The sequence below is a fragment of the Macaca thibetana genome, chromosome 3 (assembly GCF_024542745.1).
Source record: "Macaca thibetana thibetana isolate TM-01 chromosome 3, ASM2454274v1, whole genome shotgun sequence".
NCBI classification, from domain to species: domain Eukaryota; kingdom Metazoa; phylum Chordata; class Mammalia; order Primates; family Cercopithecidae; genus Macaca; species Macaca thibetana.
Window position 1 is genome coordinate 140490868 of NC_065580.1, and position 16753 is coordinate 140507620.

Here is a 16753-nt window from a genome sequence, read left to right on the forward strand (position 1 = left end):
ACACCAAAAAAAAAAAAAAAAACCTCACTTAAATATAAAAAAATGAAACCATAAAAGTTCTAGAGCAGGTCGGACACAGTGGCTCACGCCTGTAACCCCAACACTTGGGGAGGACGAGGCGGGCAGATCACTTGAGGCCAGGAGTTTGAGACCAGCCTGGCCAACATGGTGAAACCCCATCTCTACTAAAAATACAAAAAAATTAGCTAGGCGTAGTGGGAGGTGCCTGTAGTCCCAGCTACTCGGGAGGCTGAGGCAGGAGAATGGCGTGAATCCAGGAGGTGGAGGTTGCAGTGATCCGGGATCGCACCACTGCAGTGGCGCAATCTCCACTCACTGCAAGCTCCGCCTCCCGGGTTCACGCCATTCTCCTGCCTCAGCCTCCCGAGTAGCTGGGACTACAGGCGCCCACCACCACGACCGGCTAGATTTTTGTATATTTTTTTAGTAGAGACGGGGTTTCACCGTGTTAGCCAGGATGGTCTCGATCTCCTGACCTCGTGATCCGCCTGTCTCAGCCTCCCAAAGTGCTGGGATTACAGGCTTGAGCCACCACACCCAGTCTCAAACAAACAAAATTTCTAGAGCAAAGAATCAGCGAACTGTTTTATAGCTTCTGTGCGGCTCGCATTTATAGCTATTGCTCAAGACGCAGAAGACATAAAACAAGATTAATATATTTGACCCCATAAAAAATTTTTTCCTGCATGGAAAAGAAAAAAGCCAAAAGATGAAAACAAAAAGGACTGGAAAACTGTGTAACTCAGAGCACTAATAAAGGTCTACTTTCCATAATAGATAAAGGACTTCCATGAAATAGTTCAATAAAGACCAACGACCTAGTGGAAAAATGGTGACTGGCTATGAGCAGATAGTTTACAGAAAGGGAAATTCAAAGGGTTCCTAAGTATATGAAAAAATGTCCAATCTCACTCATAATAAAAACTCAAATTAAGACTTGTTATTTTTCATGTCCAGGCGCAGTGGCTCACGCCTGTAATCCTAGCACTTTGGGAGGCTTGAGCCAGGTGGATCACCTGAGTGAGGAGTTCAAGACCAGCCTGGCCAATATGGTGAAACCCCGTCTCTAATAAAAATACAAAAATTAGCTGGGCCTGGTGGAACATGCGAGTAATCTCAGCTACTTGGCGGCTGAGGCAGGAGAATCACTGGAACCTGCGAGGCAGAGGTTGCAGTGAGCCGAGATCATGTCACTGCACTCCAGCCTGAGCTACAGTGAAACTCAAAAAAAAAAAAGAAAAGAAAAAAAAAAGTATGGCAATATCAAATAAAAACTCAGGCTTATAGCTTATTCCAAAAAAAAAAAATCAGAGGGTCTGGTCACACTGGACCCACGGTGATGCCCACCAGCTGTGGGGCAGCTGAGCAGAGGCCCCATTCTGTACAGGACCTGTGCGCTGCGTTCACCCTGACCCTCCGGCCAGCTCAGGCTGCTGTGCTCATGTTGCCTCCACTGGCCCTGAGAAGCTCTGCAGCGCCCTCTGCACCTCTGCTTTGCTCCTAGAATGAGAGAGTGCGTTAAAGAAAAATATCAAGCCTGTAATCCCAGCACTTTGGGAGGCCGAGACGGGCGGATCACGAGGTCAGGAGATCGAGACCATCCTGGCTAACACCGTGAAACCCCGTCTCTACTAAAAATACAAAAAACTAGCCGGGCGAGGTGGCGGGCGCCTGTAGTCCCAGCTACTCCGGAGGCTGAGGCAGGAGAATGGCATAAACCCGGGAGGCGGAGCTTGCAGTGAGCTGAGATCCGGCCACTGCACTCCAGCCCGGGCTACAGAGCAAGACTCCGTCTCAAAAAAAAAAAAAAAAAAAAAAAAAAATAAACCTTCTTGGCCAGGCGCGGTGGCTGACGCCTGTAATCCCAGCACTTTGGGAGGCCAAGGTGGGTGAATTGTGAGGTCAAGAGATCGAGACCATCCTGGCCAACATGGTGAAACCCCATCTCTATTAAAAATACAAAAATTAGCTGGTGTGGTGGTGCACTCCAGCCTGGGTGACAAAGTGAGACCCTATCTCAAAAAAAAAATTTTTTTTGACAGAGTTTTGCCCCTTTTTGCCCAGGCTGGAATGCAATGTCACCATCTCAGCTCACTGCAACCTCTGCCTCCCAGGTTCAAGCCATTCTCCTGCTTCAGCCTCCTGAGTAGCTGGGATTACAGGCATGTGCCACCACACCCAGCTAATTTTGTGTTTTCAGTGGGATGGGGTTTCACCATGTTGGCCAGGCTGGTCTCGAACTCCTGACCTCAGGCGATCCACCCACCTTGGCCTCCCCAAGTGCTGGGACTAAAGGCGTGAGCCATCATACCCAGCCAAAAAATATATATATATATATATATATATATGTATATATAAATAATTTAAAAATAGTCCTTGTCAAAGAGACAATGAGAGCTGAATTAGGAACAAACAGGAAGGAGAGTGAGGGAGCTCTCAGGGAAGCAGAGAGGGAAAGGGGGTTTGGGGTGACAGCAGGGCACACTCACGGCAGAAGCTGCTGTTTCTCCAGAGTGGGGGCTTGAGGCCCTCGCTCTGGCAGGTGGCCCCGAAGGCTTGCAGAGCCTGGCAGAGGGCCTGGTGGAGACCTCCAAACTCACAGAGGGTGTTCGTACAGCCTACCAGGAAGGGCGTGAGGTCTATGCGGGAGGCACACTGGGCCCATACGGGAGCCCGGAGCGCTGCCTCGCACTTTTCCCGCGCCCTGCGGAGGTCGGCCGCCCTGCAGTTTCCACTCGGGTTCTCCTGCTGTTCCGCTGGAATCTGCTGCTCATCTACCGGGAGACTCTGACAACTGGGAAGGGAAAAGAATCAGCCTAGGGACAGTTGTCCCTCTACCATGACACAATTTTTTTTTTTTTTTCTTTAGAGGGAGTCTTGCTCTGTCTCCCAGGCTGGAGTTCAATGCAACAGTCTCGACTCACTGCAACCTCTGCCTCCCCTCCTGGGTTCAAGAGATTCTCCTGCCTCAGCCTCCCGAGTAGCTGGGACTACAGGCACTTGCCACCACGCCCAACCAATGCTTGTTTTTTTTTTTGTTTATCTTTTTTTTTTTTTTTTTTGGAGACAGTCTCACTCTGTCGCCCAGGCTTGAGTGCAGTAGTGCAATAGTGCAATCTTGGCTCACTGAAACCTCCGCCTCCCGAGTTCAAGCAATTCTCCTGCCTCAGCCTCCTGAGTAGCTGGGATTACAGGTGCGCGCCACCACACCCAGCTAATTTTTGGTTTTGGTTTATTTGGAGACAAGGTCTCACTTTGTCGCCCAGGCTGGAGTTCAGTGGCGTGATCTCGGCTCACTGCAACCTCTACGTATCAGGTTAAAGCGATTCTCCTGCCTTAGCCTTCCGAGGAGCTGGGATTACAGGCATGTGCCACCATGCCTGGCTAATTTTAGTTTTTAATTTTTTATAAAGACGGGGTCTTGCTATGTTGCCTAGGCCGGTCTCAAACTCCTGGCCTCAAGTGATCCTCCAGTCTTGGTCTCCCAAAGTGCTGGAATTACAGGCATGAGCCACTGCTCCTGCTCCTCCTCCAAGGTTTCTTTTTTTTTTTTTTTTTTTTTTGAGATGGAGTCTCGCTCTGTCGCCAAGGCTGGAGTGCAGTGGCCGGATCTCAGCTCACTGCAAGCTCCACCTCCCCAGTTCCCGCCATTCTCCTGCCTCAGCCTCCCAAGTAGCTGGGACTACAGGCGCCCGCCACCTCGCCCGGCTAGTTTTTTGTCTTTTTTGGTAGAGACGGGGTTTCACCGTGTTAGCCAGGCTGGTCTTGATCTCCTGACCTCGTGATCCGCCCGTCTCGGCCTCCCAAAGTGCTGGGATTACAGGCTTGAGCCACCGCGCCCGGCCTCCTCCTCCAAGGTTTCTAAGTGAGGAAAAGAAGATTTTCACATTTCCCCAAGTGGGTTCTAGCAGCCTTGAGATGGATCAATTACACACATCACCCCAGAATGCCCAGAAGTCATCACTCTCAAATCACACACACAAAGCAACATTCTGGTCTGTAATCCCAGCACTTTGGGAAGCCGAGGCGGGAGGATCATTAGAGCCCAGGAGTTTGAGACCAACCTGGGCAATCGTGGCGAGACCCTGTCTCTACAAAAAATTTAAAAATTGAAGACGGTAAAAGGAACATTCTGGTCTTCCTGCCCCAGGTGTGCCCTACAGTCTGGCTCCCTAGCTCATGTTACTATGAAAAGCTGGAGGGGTGGCCAGGCACAATGGCTCACGTCTGTAATCCTAGCACTTTGAGGCAGGTGGATCACTTGAGGTCAGGAGTTCAAGGCCAGTCTGGCCAACATGGTGAAACTCTGTCTCTACCTAAAATGCACAAATTAGACAGGCGTGGGGCGTGGTGTCATGCACCTGTAATCCCAGCTACTCGGGAGGTGGAGGCACAAGAATTGCCTGAACCTGGGAAGCAGAGGTTGCAGTGAGCCAAGATTGCGCCACTGCCACTCCAGCCTGGGCAACAGAGCAAAACTCCATCTCAAAGAAAAAAAAAAAGAAAAAAAGAAAAGCTAGAGGGGCCATGTGCGGTGGCTCATGATTACCTAGAACTTTGGGAGGCCAAGGCAGGCGCATGGCCTGAGGTCAGGAGCTCGAGACCAGCCTGACCAACATGGTGAAACCCCATCTCTACTAAAAACTACAAAAATTAGCTGGGCATGGTGGTGGGTGGCTGTAATCCCAGTTACTCGGGAGGCTGAGGCAGGAGAATCTCTTGAACCCGGGAGGTGGAGGTTGCAGTGAGCCGAGATCGTGCCATGGCACTCCAGCCTGGGTGACAGAGCAAGATTCCGTCTCGGAAAAAAAAGAAAGAAAAGCTAGAGGGTCTTAGGGGACCACTACCTTGGGTCAATGTCCTTATCTTTCCAACTGTTCACAAATTCACTATCACTATGCGCTAGTTCGTCGCTGGGCATCATTAGTTCATCCTCTTCCTCATCATTGAAGTTCCCGCACACGCCACAGACCTGGGTGGGGAGAGTGGTTTTTCGGTGCTGGGGAAGCACGACAGCGGCTTTTCTCCATCCCTCCCTCCCTCCCTCCCTCCCTCCTTCCTTCCTTCCTCCCACGAGAGCGGTTTTTCTCCCTCCCTCCCTCCCTTCCTTCCTTCCTTCCTTCCTTCCTTCCACAAGAGCGTCTTTTCTCCCTTCCTTCCTTCCTTCCTCCCTTCCTTCCTTCCTTCCTTCCTCCCACGAGAGCAGTTTTTCTCCCTCCCTTCCTTTCTTCCTTCCACGAGAGCGCTTTTCTCCCCTCCTTCCTTCCTTCCTCCCTCCCTCCCTCCCTCCCTCCCTCCCTTCCTTCCTTCCACGAGAGCAGCTTTTCTCCCTTCCTTCCTTCCTTCCTTCCTTCCTTCCTTCCTTCCTTCCTCCCTTCCTCCCTTCCTTCCTTCCTTCCTTCCACAAGAGTGGCTTTTCTCCCTTCCTTCCTTCCTTCCTTCCTTCCACGAGAGCAGTTTTCCTTCCTTCCTTCCTTCCTTCCTTCCTTCCTTCCTTCCTTCCTTCCTTCCTTCCTTCCTTCCTTCCTTCCCTCCCTCCCTTCTTTTGAGTTTCGGGTCTTGTCACCCAGCCTGGAGTGCAGTGGCATGATCTCGGCTCACTTCACTATTCGCCTCCCGGATTCAAGTGACTCTCTTGCCTCAACCTCCCAAGTAGCTAGGATTACAGGTGCGCACCACCACCCCTAGCTAATTTTTTAAATCTTTATTTTTAATAGAGACAGGGTTTCACCATGTTGGCCAGCCTGATCCCGACCTCCTGACCTCAGGTGATCCACCTGCCTCAGCCTCCCAAAATGCTGAGATTACAGGCGTGAACCACCACGCCCAGCCAGAACGGTTTTTCCTGTTTTTTCCTGGAAACACTCTTGTCCATCCTACACAGAAAGGCGCGCACCACCACTGCCCTGCTCCATCCTGAGGAGTGGCCTCTTTGGGCAGGCACGATGTGAACACTGCCCCCAATCCCTGCCAGCCACCAATCTCCCTGGGGCTGCCTCCCCAGCTAGCAGAGCCAGATGTTTTCCTCACCTTTCCATAGTAGGTTGTGGGGAGTTCAATCTCTAAGAGATGATTCCCGTCAAACTTGACTTGCACCCCAATCTTGATGTTAACAATGGTGTAGATGCTGCTGGACTTGACGCTGACCCCGGGGATCTGGGAGATTGCGGGGAGGGTGACCTTTTTGCTGTTGATCTAAACAGGAGAACAGTGATGGTAAGTAGGAGCAGGGACCGGAGTCCCCTCCCCAACACTCCCTCCCAGGCCCGGTCACCACACCCAGCTCACCAGCACACGGTGGCCCTTCTGCAGGGTGACCTGGGCGTCGTAGATGTCAATGTAGACCTCGTGAAGGCGGAAAGCCTTAGTTCCACCTTCCTCCTTCTCATGCTTGGCACTGATCTTGAAGAACGGCAAGGCCATGGCGGGGTGGCATACTTTCACCAGGACGTGAGTGCAGGTGTCCCGGATGGAATGGTTGCTACCATCAAAGCTCACGTAGTGGGACTCCCCTGGGAGCTGACACACTCCCATACCTGGGAGGACAGAGAGACAGCTGGGCTATGATGTTCCTCTGGCAGGTACAGGGTCCCTGGGAAACTAGTCCTGGGTTCTCCCTGCCTTCCAGAAAAGAGTCAAGACTCTAGGTCCAGCTGTGCGCAGTGGCTCATGCCTCTAATCCCAGCACTTTGGGAGGCCGAGGCGGGCTGGTTTGAGACCAGCCTGACCAACATGGCAAAACCCCATCTCTACCAAAAAAATACAAAAAAAAAAAAAAAAAAAGGGTGTGGTGACATGTGCCTGTAATCCCAGCTACTTGGAAGGCTGAGGCAGGAGAATCGCTTGAACCAGGGAGGCGGAGGTTGCAGTGAGCTGAGATTGCACCACTGCACTCCAGCCTGGGCGACAAAGACACTACCTCAAAAAAAGAAAAAAAAGGCCGGGCGCGATGGCTCACGCCTGTAATCCCAACACTTTCGGAGGCCAAGGCGAGTGGATCACGAGGTCAGGAGATCGAGACCATCCTGGCTAACACGGTGAAACCCCGTCTCTACTAAAAATGCAAAAAATTAGCTGCGCGTGGCAGTGGGTGCCTGTAGTCCCAGCTACTTGGGAGGATGAAGCAGGAGAATGGCGTGAATCCGGGAGGCGGAGCTTGTAGTGAGCCCGAGATCACGCCACTGCACTGCAGCCTGGGCGACTGAGTGAGACTCCGTCTCAACAAAAAAAAAAGAAAAGAAAAAAAGAAAAAACACCTGGGGCCAGGGTTAGGAGGCGTGAAGTTTATAGGCCGAGGGGGGCATGATTCTTTGGAGGAAGGATTTTTTTTTTCTTTTTTGAGACATGGTCTCTCTCTGTCACTCAGGCTGGAATGCAGTGGCATGATCATAGCTCACTGCAGCCTCAAACTCCTGGGCTCAAGCCGTCCTCCTACCTCAGCCTCCAGAGTATCTGGGACTACAGGCATGAAGTACCCTATTCAACTAATTAAAAAAAATTTTTTTTAGAGACAGGGTCTTGTTCTGTTACCCAGACTGGTGTGCAGTGGCAAGATCATAGTTCACTGCAGACTCTAATTCCTGGGCTCAAGAGATCCTCCTACCTCAGCCTCCCAGGTAGCAGGAGCTACAGGTGCAATGTCTTTAATTTTAATTTTTAATTTTTTAGTTTTTGTTTTTTGTAGAGATGGGCGTCTCACTATGTTGCCCAGGCTGGTCTTGAACTACTGGCCTCAAGTGATCCTCTGACTTCAGCTTCCCAAAGCACTGGGATTACAGGCATGAGCCACCATGCCTGGCCTCCAGGGAAAGATTTATTTAGAGACGGAGTTTTGCTCTTGTCACCCAGGCTGGAGTGCAATGACATGGTATCTGCTCACTGCGACCTCTGCCTCCTGGGTTCAAGCAATTCTCCTGCCTCAGCCTCTCGAGTAGCTGGGATTACAGGCTAATTTTTATATTTTTAGTACAGACGGGGTGTAGCCATGTTGGTCAGGCTGGTCTTGAACCCTAGTCTCAAGTGATCTGCCTGCCTTGGCCTTCCAAAGTGCTGAGATTACAAGTGTGAGCCACGGTGTCCGGCCCCAGGAAAGGATTTTAATATTCCATCTAAGTTGGTGGCTGCTGCAGGAGAAGGATGGGTGAGTCTCCCTTCTCAGCAGTTGGAGGTCATCTTTCCCACAGGAAGCTCTTCGTTGCAGCAGAGTTATGAGCCAAAACCTGAACCCCAGTGCTACAGGCAGCAGGGAGTCTGTTGGGGAGTTGGGAGAGCTGGCCTCAGGGCTGTGGAGTCCCCCTATCACCATGGTCCTCCTACCTGAGGCCCGACAACGGAGTAGCCCATCCAGGGCCCAGCACATCTGGTTGGGTTTACAGGTGCTTTGGAAGCAGGTGATGTTGTTGTGGATGGAGCAGGTGCAGAGCCTGGTGCAGGTGTCCTCTGTGTACCAGCGCTCCCCGACCTGTGGGCCACAGGGATCAGCAGAGCCAACAGAAAGTTGGAATCAGGAGATGGGCTGATGTCCCGGTTGAAGCTGGCTGCAGCATCTGGCCTTCCTCCTCGTCCCCCAGCCTTGGCCAGCCCTGCCCCTTCCAGGTTCTGAGCCTTCCTCCTGCCTCTCCTGAGCTTGCCCTGACCCCAAACATGTGGGCCTGGAAAGGGCAGGGCCCCTGCTAGCTGGCCTCTCACCGGATGGTAGGAGCCCGCTGGCTCGGTGCAGCCACACTGGCCAAGGGGCACGCAGGAGGTTCCACTCAAGATGTAGCCTTTCTGACATTCGCAGCTCTCAGCACAGGGCAGTGCTTTGGGGCAGTCCCTCGGGTCATTTAGGCTGCTGCAGGTGGCTGGGCAGGGGCTGCCACAGGGGCTATAGCTGCTGCCAGGTGGGCACCTCATAGCTAAGGAAAATGAGAGCATTAGGAAGAGCGGGGTGGCATTTCCAGCCCCCAAACCTTGGGGCATCAAAAGCTCCTAGTAGTGGCTGGGCATGGTGGCTCACACCTGTAATCCTAGCACTTTGGGAGGCTGAGGCAGGTGGATCACCTGAGGTCAGGAGTTCGAGATCAGGCTGGCCAACATGGTGAAACTCATCTCTACTAAAAATGCAAAAATCAGCTGGGCATGGTGGTGCATGCCCGTCGTCCCAGCTACTTAGGTGGCTGAGGCATGAGAATCTCTTGAACCTGAGAGGCAGAGGTTGCAATGAGGCAAGGTCAGACCACCACACTCCAGCCTGGGCGACAGCGAGACTCTCAAAAGCAAAACAACAAAAAAAAAACAGACATAAAATCTACCATTTAACAGTTTTTTTTTTCTGTTTTTTTTTTTTCTTTTTTTTTTTTTTTTTTTTTGAGACGGAGTCTGGCTCTGTTGCCCAGGCTGGAGTGCAGTGGCCGGATCTTAGCTCACTGCAAGCTCCGCCTCCCGGGTTTACGCCATTCTCCTGTCTCAGCCTCCCGAGTACCTGGGACTACAGGCGCCGCCACCTCGCCCGGCTAGTTTTTTGTATTTTTAGTAGAGACAGGGTTTCACCGTGTTAGCCAGGATGGTCTCGATCTCCTGACCTCATGATCCGCCCGTCTCGGCCTCCCAAAGTGCTGGGATTACAGGCTTGAGCCACCACGCCCGGCCTTTTTTTTTTCTTTGAGACAGAGTCTCACTCTGTCACCCAGGCTGGAGAGCAGTGGTGTGATCTTGGCTCACTGCAAGCTCCGCCTCCCGGATTCATGCCATTCTCATGCCTCAGCCTCCCAAGTAGCTGGGACTACAGGTGCCCGCCACCACGCCTGGCTAATATGTTGTGTTTTTAGTAGAGACAGAGTTTCACCGTGTTAGCCAGGATGGTCTCAATCTCCTGACCTCGTGATCCACCTGCCTCGACCTCCCAAAGTACTGGTATTACAGGCATAAGCCACCGCGCCCGGCAACAATTTTTAAATGTACACTTCAACAGCACTAAGTACATTCACATTGTTGTGCTGCCATTACCACCATCCATCGCCAGAACTTTTTGTTTTGTTTTGTTTTGTTTTACACTCTTGTTTTTTGTTTCACTCTTGTCACCCAGGCTGGACTGCAGTGGTGCAATCTCGGTGCACTGCAACCTCTGCCTCCCAGGTTCAAGCGATTCTCCCACCTCAGCCTCTAAAGTAGCTGGGATTACAGGTGCTCACCACCACACCTGGCCAATTTTTGTATTTTTAATAGAGACAGGGTTTTGCCATGTTGACCAGGCTGGTCTCCAACTCCTGACCTCAGGCGATCCGCCCACTTTGACTTGAACACAGGAGGTGGAGGTTGCAGTGAGCCGAGATTGCGCCACTGCACTCCAGCCTGGGCAACAGAGCAAGACACCATCTCAAAGAAAAAAATATATATATATAGAATTTAGAGGAAGAAAGGGAGGGCAGAATTCTGGAGGGTTACTACAGGCTGTGGGAACAGGTGGCCAGTCACTCACGGCAGAAAGTTCTGTTCCGCCAGGCAGGAGCCTGGCCAGCTCTGGCACACAGGGACGCGTAAGCCTGCAGGGAGCGGCACAGGGCCGTGGTGTCGCCCTTGGTCCCACACTGGCCATGCACGCAACTGGCAAAGCTGGACTGGGGAGGCACCACCTGGTGACATTGAGAGAAGGGTCCTGCAGGAAGAAAGAAGGCAGGTGAGCCAGGGGAGGGGCTGGGAAGGAGCAGGGCCATGTGGCTTCCCTGGGGGCTGATTTGACATCCACTTCAATCAAAACCTGGATTTTCCCACCAGGCACAGTGGCTCACACCTGCAATTCCAGCACTTTGGGAGGCCGAGGTGGGCAGATTACTTGAGGTCAGGAGTTCGAGACTCACCTGACCAACATGGTGAAACCCAATCTCTAGTAAAAATACAAAAATTAGCAGGGCATTGTAGAGAGCGCCTGTAGTCTAGGCAACTCGGGAGGTTGAGGCAGGAGAATCTCTTGAACCCAGGAGGCAAATGTGGCAGTGAGCTGAGATAGCGCCATTGCACTCCAGCCTGGGCAACAAATCGAGACTCTGTCTCAAAAACAAAACAAAATGAAACAAAACAAACAAAAAAAACCCTGGATTTTCCAGCCTGAGCAATATGGTGAAACTGTGTCTCTACAAAAATTAGCTGGGCATGGTGGTGCACACCTGTAGTCCCAGCTACTCGGGAGGCTGAGGCAGGATGAGCTATGATTGTGCCATTGCACTCCAACCTGGGCAACAGAGAATAAAAACAAAACAAACAAACAAACAAAACCCAGATTTGTGTGGTGGCTCCCGCCTGTAACCTCAGCACTTTAGGAGAGCAAAGCAGGAGAATCACTTGAGCCCAGGAGTTCAAGACCAGCCTGAGCTGCATAGCAAGGCCTCATCTCCAAAATATTAAAAAATTAGACCGGGCATGGTGGCTTACGCCTGTAATCCCAGCGCTTTGGGAGTCTGAGGTAGGCGGATCATTTGAGGTCAGGAGTTCAAGACCAGTCTGGCCAACATGGTGAAATACTAAAAATACAAAAACGAGCTGGGTTTGGTGGCACAGGCCTGTAATCCCAGCTACTTGGGAAGCTGAGGTGGGAAAATAACTTGAATCTGGGAGGCGGAGGTTGCAGTGAGCTGAGATCACACCATTGTACTCCAGCCTGGGTGACAGAGCGAGATTCCAACTCAAAAAAAAAAAAAAAAAAAATTAGTTGGGCATGGTGGTGCATGCCTGTGGTCCCAGCTACTCTGTAGGCTGAAGCGGGAGGATTACTTGAGCCCAGGAGTTCAAGCCTGCAGTGAGCTGTGATCGTGCTACTGCACTCCAGCCTGGGCAACAGAGTGAGACCTTATCTTTAAAAAATAAGAAAAAAGAAAAAAGGGCCAGGCGTCGTGGCTCATGCCTGTCACCCCAACTACTTGGGAGGCCAAGGGGAGGATCCCTTGAGGTCCATAGTTCGAGAACAGCCTGGGCTACACAGTGAGAGTCCCCCATCTCTATTAAAACTTTTTTTTTTTTTTTTTGAGACAGAGTCTCACTCTGTGGCCCAGGCTGGAGTGCAGTGGCGCAATCTTAGCTCACTGCAACCTCTGTCTCCCAGGTTAAAGTGATTCTCCTGCCTCAGCCTCCCGAGTAGCTGGGACTACAGGTGCCCACCACCAGGCCCAGCTAATGTTTTGTATTTTTAGTAGAGACAGAGTTTCACTGTGTTAGCCAGGCTGGTCTCGAACTCCTGACCTCATGATCTGCCCTCCTCAACTTCCCAAAGTAGTGGGATACAGGCATGAGCCACTGCACCCGGCCTATTAAAACATTTCTAATAGAAAAAGAAAGAAAAGAAAAGAAAAGAAAAGAAAAGAAAAGAAAAGAAAAGAAAAGAAAAGAAAAGAAAAGAAAAGAAATCCCGGATTTATTTACTGCCTGAGACACAAATACAGACCCATCAGTCATAGGTCCCAAGAAGGTGACCGCTGGTTGGTCCTGTGGTCCCATTTGCCTTCCTCGTGCCTTTCCATCTGTTTCTGGTTTTGTTTCTCCCTCCCTGACTAGACTCCCTCTCCAGCCTCCTGTCCTTCAGGGAGGAAAAAGGGCCAGCAGGGACATGTCTTACCCTGAGGGTTTATTAAGATCGCACAGTTCTTGTTCCAGGCGTCTGCCATGCTGTTCTCCTGGCAGCTGGAGGGCTTGCCACCCACAAGGAAACAGCTGAATGAGGAGAGAATCGAAACTGAGGCCTACAGGCTGGGCACAGTGGCTCATGCCTATAATCCCAGCACTTTGGGAGGCCAAGGTAGGAGGACTGTTTGAGACTAGAAGTTCAGGACCAGGCTGGGCAACATAGTGAGATCCCATCTCTACACAAAACTTTAAAAAATTAGCCGGGTGTGGCGGCATGTGCCTATAGTCCCAGCTACTCAGGAGGCTGTGGTGGGAGGATGGCTTGAGCCCAGCAGTTGGAGGCCTCAGTGAGCTATGATTGCACCACTGCACTCCAGCCTGGGCAACAGACCAAGACCCTATCTCAAGAGAAGAAAAGAAAAAAAGGAAAGGAAAAAGGGAAGGGAAGACCTGAGGGCCTGAGGAACCATCTCCCAAACCGAAGCAAAAGTGGACAAGGGTCTGGGCGTAGTGCCTCACACCTGCAATCCCAGCACTTTGGGAGGCCAAGGCAGGCAGATCACCTGAGGTCAGGAGTTTGAGACTAGCCTGGCCAACATGGAGAACCCCTGTCTCAAACAAAAATACAAAAATTAACTGGGCGTGGTGGAGAGCACCTGTAATCCCAGCTACTTGGGAGGCTGAGGCAGGATAATCACTTGAACCTGGGAGGCAGAGGTTGCATTGAGCCAAGATTGTGCCACTGCACTCTAGCCTGGGTGACAGAGCATGACTCTGTCTCAAAAACAAAACAAAACAAAAAGTGGGCAGGGAAAGAGAGAGGGATACAGGAGAAGAGGACAAAACGGTGCCCTCAAGTGGGAAGGCCAGGAGATGCAGCAGGAAGGAAAAAGGTTAGACCTCAGGGTGAACTCAAGTGGACCCTCCAAAGAGATCACTAAACATAGAAGTCAGTAGGTGTGGGCGTGGGGGCGTGGGAGGTCAGAATAACTTCTTACCAACTCCAATCTTGGAGAGTCTAAACCGGCAAGATTGCCAGTTTCTGGCCAGTAGGGAAGTACAGCACAGAGGGAGTGGGGACACACAGAGGACACTTCCAAGCTGCCCCCCGAGGCCTTTCCCTGGCCCAGCCCCTCCTGCCTGGCTCCCCCGGCCCCCAGCTCACCCAGGTTCAGAGGATTCAGGTAACTTCCAGGCTGCCCCCAGCTGCACGGAATCGCCCGCAGGCTTTCTGTCGGGGCGCTGGTTGTCGTCCAAGCTGTTGTTGTTGTAGTTCCCTGGAGGAGGGAGTCGTTAAAACAGGCAACAAAGGGCCCCCCAGCAGGCCAGGCCCCAGGGCCACCAACCTCCTGGCCAGAAGAGGCACCCTCACTCTTCACTCTACATAGCAAAGTTAACCCTTTCTGTCTCTTTTGCTTTTTCTTCTTTTTTGAGATGCAGTCTTGTTCTATCGCCCAGGCTGAAGTATAGGCGTGATCTCGGCTCATTGGAACCTCTGCCTCCCAGGTTCAAGCGATTCTCCTGCGTCAGCCTCCCGAGTAGCTGGGATTACAGGCGTGCACCACCATGCCCAGCTAATTTTTGTATTTTTAGTAGAGACAGGGTTTCACCATGTTGGCCAGGCTGGTCTCGAACTCTTGACCTCAAGTGATCTGCCCTCCTCGGGCTCTCAAAGTGCTGCATTTACAGGCATGAACCACTGCACGTGGCCCCTTTCTGTCTCTTCATCTCCGTCTTCCCTTAACTCCTACCTTCATGCCTAATGTCCTCAACCAATTAGTCAGTTGACAAGTACTTAGAACACCTCACAGAGATGTGGGGGGACCAGGTCACATGCCTCCTCATTGCCCCAGCTTTCCCTGCAGGTGCCCAGGAAACTCACCGCACAGCCCGCAGAGCTGGCCGCCATAGGAGGAGGGGACTGTCACTTCCACCAAGTGGCTCCCGTCGTAGCGAACTTGGAGCCCAAAGTTCGTGTAGAGGAGGACAAAGTTGCTGCTGAGCCTTATGGTCACCCGGCCTTGTGCAGGCCACACAGGTAGGGCCACCCGATGGCCATTCAGCTTCAGAGGCAGGGAGGACGTAGAAAGGAGAGTCAGGAAGGAACTTGGGTTAAAGTCAAGGACGGGGGCTCATGCCTGCAAACCCAGCACTTTGGGAGGCCAAGGCAGGAGGATTACTTGAGCCCAGGATCTCAAGATCAGCCTGGGCAACATGGAGAAACCCCGTCTCTACAAAAAGTAAAAAAAAAAAAAAAAAATAGCCATGCAGGTGGTGCGTGCCTGTAGTTCCAGCTACTTGGGAGGCTGAGGCGGGAGGATCACTTGAGCCCAGGGGGTCAAGGCTACAATGAGCTATGATTTCACGACTGCACTCCAGCCTAGGTGATAGAGCAAGACCTTGTCTCAGAAAAAAAAAAAAAAAAAAAAGCGGTCGGGGGGAGCAAAAAACTGGGAGCAGGAGGGGCTGGTGCCGGTGGGCATTTCACAGAGGGAGGAGGGAGTCCAAGGAGGAGGGTCTGGGTCAGCTGCAGGTACCTCCCAGGTGCTCTAAGGAGCCAGAGAGGTGGGCATGTGGGCAAGGAGGGGCAGAGGAGAGAAGCAAGCAGGCTGGGTGTTCAGGGTTCAGGAGGCAGGAGAAAGACACCCACCATGACCTTACAGCCTCTGAGCAGTGAGATGCTGAGGTCAAAGACCGTCACGTGGACAGCTTTGATGTAGGAGACCTCCAGGTTCCCCCCGCGGTTCTCATTGGTGGCGCTCACAACAAAATAGCTGTCTTGGGACCTGGACCAGCAAGGCCGGGTCAGGACATAGGTGCAGGTGCCCATGAAGTGGTGCAAGGCACCATCGAAGGTCAGGTAGTGGGGATCGCCCGAGGCCGTGCAGGTGGCGGCACCTGCAGAGGAGAAGATGGACTTCACGGTCTCACTGCTCCACTCCCCGGAAGCTCTGACCCAGAGCTGCCACACTGGCGGGTCCACACCGGCATGGTCCCCACTGCCCACCCACAGATGCGGTGTTTCCCTAGGAAGTGTGGTTGGCTTGATTTGGAGCTGCCGAAGAGAAACACTGACATCCCCAACCTCACCCTCTGGGTCCTTGACAATGCTGCCCCTCCTAGGCCTTGGTGGAGACTCAGCTGTCTGGGGAAGCTGCTTTGGGCAGGACCCATCACCTTGCCTGGTGTTGCCTGGGCAGCCCCTGGCTCACCTTCCACCCTGATGGCTCACCTTGGGCATGGCAGCCATAGATACCATCCTGCAGGCCACAGAACTCCTGGGCCCTACACCTCCAGGGCTGGCAGCGAATTCTGTTGTTGCTTTCACAGACGCACAGCTCTTTGCAGCCCGGCTTGTACCACCGCTCCCCTACCTGGGGGAAGACAGCAGGAAAGGAAGAGAAAGTGGTTTGTTTTGTTTTGTTTTGTTTGTTCCCAGATCTGACACCAGAGCCCACCAGAGCTGTCCAGATCACTGGCTTAATCGTGGGGAGACATCCTCTCTTCCTGAAGCTCCGAGATTCGCTGCAAAAGCTCGGCATCCATTCACTGCTTCAGTCACTTCATCATTTCTGGGTCTGTTCATCATTTCAACCAAAACTGATCTATCCGAGGCCAGGTGTGGCGGCTCACGCCTGTAATCCCAGCACTTTCGGAGGCCAAGGTGGGCGGATCACTTGAGGTCAGGAGTCTGAGACCAGCCTGGCCAACATGGCGAAATCCCATCTCTACTAAAAACACAAAAATCAGCCTGGCGTAGTAGTGCGTGCCTTAATCCCAGCTACTCGGGAGGCTGAGGCAGGAGAATCACTCGAACCCAGTAGGCAGAGGTTGCAGTGAGCTGAGACCGTGTCACTGAACTCCAGTCTGGGCAACAGAGTGAGACTCTGTCTCAAAAACAGAAAACAAAAAACAAAAAAAAAAACAAGGTCCAGGTGTGGTGGCTCATGCCTATAATCCCAGCACTTTGGGAGGCCCAGGTGGGCAGATCACGAGGTCAAGAGGTCAAGACCATCCTGGCCAACATGGTGAAACCGCCCCCTACCCTGTCTCTACTAAAAATCCAAAAATTAGCTGGGCATGGTGGCACACACTTGTAGTCCCAGCTACTCGGGAGGCTGAGGCAGGGTAATTGCTT

The 16753-nt window shown here is 52.2% G+C and overlaps 1 protein-coding gene across 1 annotated transcript in view; it reads right to left on the minus strand.

Moving 5' to 3' along the window:
* ZAN (zonadhesin) overlaps window positions 1–16753 on the minus strand; it is a 57561-nt gene that overhangs the window by 11846 nt on the left and 28962 nt on the right. Inside the window, 12 exon segments of the mRNA XM_050783915.1 lie at window positions 2511–2815; window positions 4869–4993; window positions 6052–6216; window positions 6310–6557; window positions 8338–8482; window positions 8710–8918; window positions 10481–10657; window positions 12608–12702; window positions 13781–13892; window positions 14498–14678; window positions 15266–15513; window positions 15848–15989. Of these exon segments, the coding sequence (XP_050639872.1) occupies window positions 2511–2815; window positions 4869–4993; window positions 6052–6216; window positions 6310–6557; window positions 8338–8482; window positions 8710–8918; window positions 10481–10657; window positions 12608–12702; window positions 13781–13892; window positions 14498–14678; window positions 15266–15513; window positions 15848–15989 (2152 nt within the window).